Source organism: Lathyrus oleraceus, chromosome 2, assembly GCF_024323335.1.
Source record: "Lathyrus oleraceus cultivar Zhongwan6 chromosome 2, CAAS_Psat_ZW6_1.0, whole genome shotgun sequence".
Lineage (NCBI taxonomy): Eukaryota > Viridiplantae > Streptophyta > Magnoliopsida > Fabales > Fabaceae > Lathyrus > Lathyrus oleraceus.
Genome location: NC_066580.1, coordinates 491,436,329 through 491,447,643, shown reverse-complemented (window position 1 = coordinate 491,447,643; position 11,315 = coordinate 491,436,329). Strand labels below are relative to the sequence as shown.

At 33.0% G+C, this 11,315-nt stretch overlaps 1 protein-coding gene across 1 annotated transcript; it reads left to right on the top strand.

The window, feature by feature from the left end:
- The first annotated feature begins 1,225 nt into the window (after positions 1-1,225).
- Positions 1,226-6,010, top strand: LOC127120932 (type IV inositol polyphosphate 5-phosphatase 7). Its single transcript, XM_051051550.1, has 14 exons — positions 1,226-1,244; positions 1,661-1,945; positions 2,062-2,158; positions 2,389-2,466; positions 2,570-2,654; positions 2,741-2,845; positions 3,162-3,894; positions 4,035-4,228; positions 4,337-4,445; positions 4,551-4,699; positions 4,803-5,059; positions 5,178-5,239; positions 5,361-5,542; positions 5,682-6,010. The coding sequence occupies exons 2-11, from the start codon at positions 1,916-1,918 to the stop codon at positions 5,023-5,025; spliced, it is 1,803 nt and encodes a 600-aa protein (XP_050907507.1). The 5' UTR covers positions 1,226-1,244; positions 1,661-1,915; the 3' UTR covers positions 5,026-5,059; positions 5,178-5,239; positions 5,361-5,542; positions 5,682-6,010.
- Positions 6,011-11,315: the final 5,305 nt, after the last annotated feature.

Here is an 11,315-nt window from a genome sequence, read left to right as displayed (position 1 = left end):
AAATATTCAATAAATTTAAAAATTAAATTGTCTCTTATAAAAAGAAATGAAGGTTGTATTAAATTTGATATGTCTAGATCTAACAAAAATATAAGTGTGAAGAGCAAAAATTTCCAATTCTAACTTTATAAAATCATAATGAGAGTGTTTTGGTAAGCAAAAATAATGAACTCATTATGCATGAGACATTAAGTAAGAGGTGATACATATTATTATTATTCTTTAATGAATTGATTATCTTTAGAATAAAATTATTGATTTATAAATATTAACCACTTATTTATATTAACATAAATATAAATGAATATTCGACATCAAAGATTTAACTATAAATCAATCATTTATACTTATTTAATTCAACTAACACATACCAATTGAATTATCTCATCCAACCTAATAAATATAATATCTTCATCTCATAATAAAAAGATTAATTTTTTGAACTAAAGTGAACTAAAATAAATGATAAAAAAAAAATTCAAAAGATTTAACTCAGTTGCATTTCGATATTTCATAAGTAGACAAATTATATATTATACACAACATTAATTATACAATAATCCAAACATAAATTGAAAGAAAAAACATTTTTTATAAATATATTTAAACATAAATTATTTGTTAATCATTTTCAACCAATACAAATTTTGTAAAATCAATTCAATCAATGAAGAATAGCACAAAGTTGGAAGTAGTTTCTATGAGTTAAAAACAATGAACATAGTTATTGAGGTCTCAACCCCACAAAATTTGGGTAAGTAGCCTTTGTTTCCAAAGACAGTGAGAGTAGGTAAATAGTACTAGTAAGTATAAAAAAAGGCCTTGAAATTGATGGTCAAAAACAGCCCAAAAACCATGCAATCACACCCCTTCACCAAACATCACATAAATGTAATGAAAATGACAACAAATACAAGAAAGACAAAAGTCACTGTTTGAAGAGATTCATTCCCATATCCAAAATAAGACACAACAATTTTTTTTCTTCTTCTTATGAAGTGGGGATGAATCCTCCTCCAAAGTCATAACCAACCATTATAGAACATGTATGTAATGTAGTTTCAAACATTCCTTGTCCAACAAAAGATGAAACAAAAATAATTGTAAAAAAACATTACTATATGTCTAGAAGAAGTAGCACTTTATCTTTTTTCCATAGTTGAAGTGCTTTTTGGTTTGATTGGAAGACAAAAACTGTAAGAAAAATACAGCTATTGGATCCCTTAGTATTCTACACTGTACAGGTAGATCTTTACTCACTTTGCTGATTATAGGGGCAGCCTTTGTTTATCTGACCTAAACAATTTATGTTCAGAGACTTTAAAGCTAAACAACCTGCCCGTTGCCCCTTGCATGCAACCATCAATTTGATTGATCGAAATTCATTTAAGAAAAGAAACCATGTCCCTCCATTTTAAAGTCTAAATTTGTTACTAATACTTTGTTAATGTTATTATGTCCTTAGTATCTAATGTTTGGAAGTAAACCACATCATTTTCATACATACAATACAGTTACCAACATGTTTTTTAAATTTAGTTTAAATTGAGAGGAATCTCATAAAATAGTTTATTATATTTGATCTGAATTTGATTATCAACCTCTCTCTATCTAGCATCACTTTATTCTGTTGAAATTAGATACTTTGCTGTTGTCTCAGAGAACGAGGACCTATGTTTCAAAGAGAGAGAGACAAAGACACACTTGTTCAAAGTTGAAAGTTGAAACCATCTCTCTCTTTTTCTTTGCTTCTCACAATGTCTTGTTCTAGGACTACTACTACTACTTCACTATCTCACCTCATTTCCAACCATTATTAATTCCTCTCTCCCTCAACAACAACAACATATTCTTGTTTTTCTCTTCTCAATTAACACAAACTTCAAAAGCTGCATGAAGTAGAACAAGATTAACAATGACCGATGTGTATACAAACAAAACCAAGGTTTTTACTTCTTCTTCTTCTCAAACATCTCTATTACAATTTTTCTATTTTTTTCTCAATTCAACTTTTTAAATGTTTTTCTGTGTTTGGTTTTTCTATATACTTACTTAATGAAGCTCTCATGGTCAAAGAGAATGGTCAGAAAATTCTTCAACATCAAATGCAAAACTCAACAAGACACTGCTCATCCAACGGATGCTTTTGCTTCTCGAGGTTTCTATCTTTTTTTTCACTTTCTTTATGCAAATTGAAAGGGTGGTGTTTTCATTTTTTTTATTCTACCTACTTTGGTTTCGGAGGAACCGAGGGAATTAAATTAAACCTAGTTTGGTTCCTTGGTTTTTGTTTCATTTTGTGTCTCAATTTTTGTATTCACTCATTCTGTTTCTGACTAACTCTGTGAATTTGAATTTGATGTATTCAAACATGTTTTTCTTGGTCAGGAGGTCATGGATTAGAATACAGAAGCAGAAGCAGCTTATCTGAGAGAGAGCCATGCACAATCAAGAAAAGCAAAACAGGTACATCCACACTTTTTTACCAATTGAAATTCATTATTTTCTTTTTGAAAACGATGAAATTGATTTATACAAAATCTTTATAACCCTTCATTGTAATGTACAGAGAAATTTAGCAGAAGTTCAGATCATGTTAGGCGAGCGAGAATGAACCTTGACCATCCTAGAATTATAGATGTTCACAACTATAGGTATGTTGTTTCTTTGATCTTGTTAAAATCTTGTTTTTTTCTGTGTTTAACTTCTCATGAATGCTTCTTTTTTTGTCTTTGAGTAGCGTTTTTGTTGCTACTTGGAATGTGGCTGGAAGATCGCCACCGACTAATTTGAGCATCAATGATTGGCTTCAAGCTTCGCCGCCCGCAGATATTTATGTTCTCGGGTAGGATTTCATTCTTGTTAACATCTTTTAAAACAAACACAATATCTGATTGAAATGGTTTATTTGAGTTTATCTACTTACATATAAGTACTTCTAAGACTGTTTGAGGAAGCTTATGAAAGTAGCTTATGACATGTTCATAAGCTGTTTTCAGCTTTTTTCCATAAGTTCTCTAAGATAGGCTGTGAAAGTATCTTCTGTTATAGAAATAGCTTATATATAAGTACTTATGCTATAAACGCTTAATTAAGTTGTTTATCCAAACAAGGCTTAGTAGTATTTGTACTGAGAACATATTTCTATCTTTGAATTGCAGATTTCAAGAGATAGTTCCCTTGAATGCTGGTAATATCTTAGGGGCAGAAGACAATGGCCCTGCTAAAAAATGGCTGGCTCTCATTGGAAATACTTTAAACAACCTTCCTGGAACTAGTGGAGGTAACGGATACTACACGCCTTCTCCTATTCCTCAGCCAGTGGTAGAATTGAATGCAGATTTTGAGGGATCGGCTAGGCAGAACAATTCGTCATTCTTCCACCGGCGATCCTTCCAAACAACTTCTAGCAGCTGGGGAATGGACAATGATCCTTCAACCGTGCAACCGCGACTAGACCGAAGATTCAGCGTCTGTGATCGTGTGATTTTTGGTAACAGAAAAAGTGACTTTGATCCTAGTTTTAGATGGGGTTATAGGCCTAGTGACTATTCAAGAGCAAGTGACTACTCTCGAACGAGTGACTATTATTCAAGGGCGAGTGACTACTCTCGACCGAGTGACTATTCAAGATGGGGTTCATCTGATGACGACAATGGCCTCGGAGATTCTCCGAGTACAGTCTTGTTTTCGCCGATGTCATATGGAGGACCTGCTGCCTCCGGCGAAGATGGATATGGCCTGCCAGGGCGATCGAAATACTGTGTGGTTGCAAGTAAGCAAATGGTCGGAATCTTTCTTACTGTTTGGGTGAGAAGTGAATTGAAGGATCATGTTAAAAACATGAAAGTATCATGTGTTGGTAGAGGATTGATGGGTTATCTTGGAAATAAGGTAAATTTTAAGCCAATCATATGATATTATTCATTGTCCTCTTGTTTCAGTTTTTCTTCGAAAAATATTCATGGCGAAAATGTCGATTACTTGACATTGGCTTGAGTGAGAGAGTTATTCTGCTTCTATTGTATTTGTAGGGATCCATCTCAATCAGCATGTCTCTGCATGAAACAAGCTTCTGCTTCATTTGTAGCCATTTAACCTCAGGACAGAAAGAGGGTGATGAACTAAGAAGAAACTCTGATGTAATGGAGATTCTTAAAAAGACAAGGTTTCCGCGCGTTCACGGTTCTGACAATGAGAAGTCTCCAGAGACAATCCTTGAGCACGAGTAAGAATTTCTTAATTCATCTTCGCCTAATTGTCTAGTCTTATCAGGTAGAATGGTCACATTAACAAATTTGAATGAACCGTCCTAATTTTGAATTCGTTTCTTCAGTCGAATCATATGGCTTGGAGATTTAAATTATCGAATAGCCCTCAACTACCGTTCTGCTAAGGCACTTGTTGAGATGCAAAACTGGAGAGCATTGTTAGAGAATGATCAGGTACTTGTAACTAAGTAATGAGGGAGTGCTTTCAACTATATTCATGTAAAACAAAAACAATCAATACGAATGAGTGCTTATGTATATCGACGTTTTTGCTGGCAGTTGCGAATAGAGCAAAAGAGAGGTCGCGCATTTTCTGGATGGAAAGAAGGGAAGATCTATTTCCCTCCAACATATAAGTATTCAACAAACTCAGATAGATATGCTGGCGACGATATGCATCCGAAAGAGAAAAGGCGAACACCTGCTTGGTAAGATCATCGGCCACTTAACCATAACTAATACAAATTTAGCAGTAAAAAAGAGGCTACTTTTGTTGAAATGTTGAAACTTATTATGGCAATGTAAATATAGGTGCGACCGGATTTTGTGGTATGGAGAAGGCCTGCATCAATTATCTTACGTACGCGGAGAATCAAGATTTTCAGACCACAGACCAGTTTATGGCATGTTTTGGGCTGAGGTTGAGTCGAATCACGGAAAATTGAAGAAAAGTATTAGCTGTTCGCGCTCCAGAATCCAGGTCGAGGAACTCTTGCCGTATTCCCACGGATACACCGAGTTAAACTTTTTCTGAGGACTATATATGCGATTTGCGCAACCTTATTCAAGTAAGCTCTCTATCCTTACAGTAGATTCAACTTTGAAGCCATATTTTCTATAGCAACAGTTTATGTTTCTTTTTACCTCTGGATTACAAAACTTACAATTTTCATCACTACTATTCAGCAAGCGGGAGTTCCTTTGAACATTCATGACAGAGACAAAGCATTTCCCAAATACCAAGAAAGGTTAACTTACATTCATTTTTTTTCCACTCTTTCATACTTTTTTACTTGCTTCTGCTTTTGGTCACAATCTCTTATCTCTATTGTCTAATTTCAACTTTACCTTTTCTCTTTTTCATCTCAGGCACTAATATGTAATTTTACCCAACAACAACACATGTTCAGTAGATTCCATCAAACACCAAACATCATCATCATAATGTTGTTACGTTATAGCTATAACTCATGCCAGCTTCATACTTTGATAACCAATTAACAAACACAAAACTTTACATTGTCTCTTCCTGCAAAATCATTATTAGACAGGTACTTTAATATTCTTCTAACATTAATGTTATACTATTTATTTACCTTAAATTACTCGTGACATATACATACATAAAATGTCACATATATGCACGCTGCACGCATACTCATGATCAATTTTTTAATTATTGTTGTGCAGGAGTGTGAAAGAAGATGAAGATATTATTTTATTCATGATTCTTTAATTATTTTTGGAGAATATTCATGATGACTGAATGAAAGTGATGCATTGTCAAAATCATCATTTGGAGGAGTTCAAACTTTTATATTACTTTTTTGGTTTCTAATGATAAGAAAATGTGAATTTTGATGTATACTGATTGTAACAGTGATGAAAAAAGAAATTGTACAAAAGAAAGAGAATGAAAATTTATAGTTAATTAATGATAGAATTTTCATAGGTTGTAGTGGTTCTCTGTATGATTAGTGAGTTTGCTGATAAAGGTGGTTTTGTCATTATTATAAGTAGCATGCTCTTCTTTTTATTACTGAGTTACTGTATTAACAAACTATAGTGACCAAAGTCCAAGATATTCTTCAGTTCAGAAACTCAAACATGTGTTTGAAACATGTGAATTTTTATTCTCTTTACAATTATTTGATTGAACTTGAAAGTATGAATCGAACATCACAGCCACTGGGCCACTTCATGCATTGTCATAATGTGGAAAGGTATACAATGTATATCTTGTCACGGATTTCCTGGAAGTGGGGCAAATAGCATCATGTTAGCAGTGACATAATAAAATAAACCTGTACCAGGGACAGATTCTAAATATTGCAGCATACTGATAAAAAAAATGAACCATTTTGAGATTAGAAATATATTGACTAAGTTGTTGGACAACAAAAGTTATATCCGGTCACAATGGTAATCATTTAGGTAGCTTGGAGGTCGGGTGGTCCTGGTGGATTGCCGTAACGGAATAGGTGGAGGTGTTGGTGGGGAAGTGTTACGAGGTATGGAAGTATCAAAGGCAGAAGAAGAAAGGGATGTAGGAGGGGCATGTGGTGGTATATATGGCGTAATGGGTTCTGAAAGTTGAAATGATATCTGGCTCATAAGTTTCATGAGGGAGGTGTGGGGAATTGGTCTTCAGAGTGGTTGGTGTGTTAAATGGGAAAACATTTTCATAAAAAACTGCATTTCTAGAAACATAGAATTCATACGATTGTAAGTCATATAATAAGTACCCTTTTGTGTCATGCTTATATCTTACAAAAAAACACTTTTTTAGTACCACGAGCATGAATAGTGCCTTGGTTGATGACCTTATAGATCAGTTGGTTGGAGTTTGTGTGTTTAGCAAGATTGATTTGAGATTGGGTTATCATCAGATTCGGGTGAAGTCAAAAAATATTCTGAAGACTGCATTTAGAATTTGTTATAGTCATTATGAGTATTCGGTAATGTCGTTCGGTGTCTAATGCGCCATGAGTATTCATGTAGTACATGAAGAGGATTCTTCACCCTTTATTTGGTCAACTTGTTGTGGTATTCATAGATGATATTTTTGTGTATTCAAAGTCAGACGATGAGCATGCATGACATCTGTGAGTTATGTTGAATACCTTACGAGATAAGAAGTTGTATGCTAAGTTGCCCAAGTGTGAGTTCTAGTTGAGAGAAGTAAGTTTCCTTAGTCATGTAATCTCTAGTGGTGGAATAGCAATTGATCTGTCTAAGTTAGATGCAGTGTTGCAGTGGGAGACTCCTAAGTCGGTTACTAAGATCATAAGTTTTCTGGGTTTGGTTGGATACTATAGATAATTTGTCACATTCATAGATGATTTTAGTTGAAAACTGTGGACTTACCCGATCAATAAGAAAAATGAAGTGATTGAGGTATTTTCCAATTTTAAATCTATGGTCGATAGCCAAAGTGGTCGAAAGCTCAAGATTTTGAGGACTGATGGTGGTGGAGAATATGTGTTGAAAGATTTTGACACATTATGTAAGAAATAAGGGATTGATCTTGAGGTGGTGTCACTCTACACTCCACAACAAAATAGAAATACTGAAAGGAAGAATAGAACCATCATGAATATGGTGAGAAGCATGTTGAAAGGAAAGCACATACCTAAATAATTATGGGGAGAAGTTATGTCGACTGCAACATACATTTTGAACAGATATCCGACGAAAAAGTTAGAAGGAATTACGCCATAAGAATGTTGGTATGGTGTCAAGTCTTGCTTAAGTCATCTGAAACTATTTGGATCTATAGCCCATAGAAATGTTCATGATCAGTTGAGAAGAAAACTTGATGATAAGTTGAGTCAAATGATTCTAATAGGATATCATTCGAATGGTGGATACAAATTGTTCGACCCAATGAACAAGAAACTAGTGATCAACAAGGACATGATCATATATGAGCTTAAGGAATGGGATTGGACTGAAAATGTAAAGAAAGATTTAGTGAGAATCTTATGTGAAGATCCAGCAAATGAAGTCGAAAGAGATGTTCGACATGAAGAAGTTAGAGGTCAAGCAAGCATAAGTAGACCTCAAAGAACAAGGCACATGCCAACAAGGTTGTAAGAATGTATTATTACATATAATGATATGGTCAATGATGAAGGTGAGCTAGTACATTGTGCTTTCTATGCATATGTAGAACCAGCCAATGCAATTGAGACATTGAAGGATTTGACGTGGATGAAAGCAAAGAATGAGGAACTGAAGTCCATCGAAGTCAACAACACTTCGTCACTTGTCAAATTGCCTCAAGGCAAAAAGGAAATTGATGTGAAGTGGGTATACAAGGTGAAGTTAAATCCCAAAGAAGAAGTAACTCGACACAAGGCAAGTTGTGGCGAAAGGATTTCTTTAGAAAGAAGGAATCGACTTCGACGAAGTCTTTTCACTTGTTGCTAGAATCAAAACAACCAGGATGGTTATTTGTATAGCAAACATGAACAATTGGCATATGAGTCAGATGGATGTGAAATGTGCATTCCTTAATGGCCCCTTAGATGAAGAAATTTATGTTGCACAATCAGTTGGGTTTGTGAAACAAGGTCAAGAAAGAAAAGTATACAAGCTGCATAAAGCCCTGTATGGACTCAAACAAGCTCCAAGAGCTTGGAATAAGAAGATAGATAGTTTCCTAAGGAATAAAAAATTTGTGAAGTGCACAACTGAGAATGGAGTATATGTAAGAAGAAGAAAGAGTGAATTGCTTATATTGTGTCTCTATGTCGATGACTTATTAATAACAGGAAGCTGCAAGAAAGAGATCGAAGACTTCAAAGGTGATCTTAACAAGGAGTTTGAAATGTATGATCTGGGCAACATTTCATACTTTCTTAGTATTGAATTCTACAAGAGTAGTGGAGGTTTGATGATGCGTCAAAGAAGATATGAAAATGAAATACTCAAAAGATTTGAGAGGGAAGACTAGAATGTGACTTCGACATCGGCTAAACTAAGATTGCAACTGCCAAAAACTCAGATGAAGATGATGTCGATCGAACATAGTACAAAAGACTTATTGGGTCATTAAGATTCTTTTGTCACACAAGGCCTAATCTAGCATACAGTGTAGGTATGATGAGTAGATTCATGCATAAGTCAAAGATATCACATCTAGCAACGACGAATAGGATACTAAGGTATCTCAAAGGAACTCTCGACTATGGAATTTTGTTTCCTGCATCTGATGAAGGAAAAGAATGCAAGTTAGTGAGTTACACTGACTCAAGTTAGTGCAGTGATGTTGAGGATAGAAAATCGACAACTGGTTATGTGTTTATGCTAGGTGGTGCATCAGTTGTTTGGAGCTCAAGAAAAGAACCAATAATAGCAATGCCATCGTGTGAAGCAGAGTACATAGATGCTTCCCTTTGTGTGTGTCAAGCAACATGGATGGTGAATTTGGTCAAAGAAATTACAGGGAAGAATCATGGAGAAATTATCATGAATATCGATAACATGTCTACTATCAATCTAACAAAGAATTTGTTAGCACATGGAAGAAGCAAACACATCAAAATGAGGATCCATTATCTTTGAGAGCAAGTAGAAAATGAGAAGATGAACTTGGAACACTGTAGAACTGAGAATCAGAATGTAGACATCATGACTAAAGTATGCAGGTCGAAGTGTTCAAAAGACTAAGAACAATGATGAATGTAGATAGCTTAGACACTATTGAAATAAGCGAGACTAAGAGACATTTAAATTAAACCGTGTGTTTTAAAAATTACTACGGAGACATTATTATATAGAGAGATATTACAACTAATTACATGATATAGTCAATGTGAGACCATTCTCAGACCGGCCCCGTGGGGGTGCGAAGAGTGCTATCACACAAGGCCTCCGACTTTTTAGGGCCTCAAATTTGATAGATGAGATCAATATAAATATAACACTAACTAATATATATACTAATTCCCTTTTTAATATATTGTTGTAGTGTAGCCGAGCGGTGGTTATACTATTTTGGTAGTAATACAGCCTGGATTCAATTCCTTATTCTTATATTTTGTGTATATTTTTACTTCTATTTTGTGTATATTCCTACAATCTAAATAAATTATATTTAAATTTATTTAAAATTTAATATTGCAGTTAACTTAATAAAAAAAATTCTTTATTAATATATTTTATAGATCTAAAAAAAATTTAAGACTTAACTTTATTTTGTGTTTTTAGTAATAATGTAGTTGCATAGAGTAAAGATTGAATAAACTTCCGTTTGAAAGCAAAGAGAAACTAATCAGAAATATTATCCCCCATCCCCTTTTCTCTCAAACTCTAATTTTTTTTTCTTCCTCAATTCATTTTATCTTTTCTTCTCAGATTTTTGTTCAGCGGAATCATCTTGCACCCAAGATGTGGTTGATTCACTCGAGTGAAGTGTAAAGTACAAAAGGCAAAATCAATCACAAAAATTGAGTCTTATTCATCAAGATTGATTCAAAATTCTTCAAGTTTTGGTGAAATTCCAACATCAAGAATTCATCGAAATTTCAACCTTGATTAACGTTTTGAGTTTAAGTTTGCCGTTCACAATTAATTTTAATAATAATTTAGTGCACACCAACCAATATATAATATCAGGTGTCAAAGTTTATTTTGACACCAGATCATATCTCTTCATTTTTTTTTAATTTTAAGATTCATTTTTATTCTTTTAACATTTAACTTTTCTATTTCATTAATACAATTTACTTACTTTTATAAAGTCAAATACAGTTTTGTTTTTACTAATTTTATAATCATAAATTTATGTTTTTAAATGAAAATCGTTATAAATTGCTTAATGAAGGAAAGTTTTTTCTTCTTGATCATGGTATATATAATATTGAAAGATTATTGTTTTACAAAAGATAATATTTGACCATTATTTTACAAAAGATTGTTATTTTTAGTATAGTATATACCTCAAAAAATCATATAAATATATTTTAAAAAATTAATATACTACTTTGATCTGATTCATTATATATTTTAATATATTTTGAATGGGTTTTAATATATTTTCTATTCCTCAAAACTCTTTATTATTTTCAGATTTATTATTATTATTATTATTATTATTATTATTATTATTATTATTATTATTATTATAAAAGTCAATAGTACAGTGATAGGTATTTTAATAATGAAGTTGGAAAATAACTGTTAGATAAAAATAGTTGTTTAAGATATTTATATTACACATTAATAAGACAAGGATTGAATATTATGTTTTTCCCAATAAAAAATAAAATAAGATCAAATTTTATTATTGTTAATATTTTATTATAATAATAATAATAA

Excerpts from the sequence above, each read along its gene's own strand:
- LOC127120932 (XM_051051550.1), top strand. The coding sequence starts at position 1,916 with ATGACCGATGTGTATACAAACAAAACCAAG. Across the intron at positions 2,846-3,161 it reads GCAGATATTTATGTTCTCGG|ATTTCAAGAGATAGTTCCCT; the intron begins GTAGGATTTCAT and ends TTTGAATTGCAG. Across the intron at positions 4,446-4,550 it reads CATTGTTAGAGAATGATCAG|TTGCGAATAGAGCAAAAGAG; the intron begins GTACTTGTAACT and ends TTTTGCTGGCAG.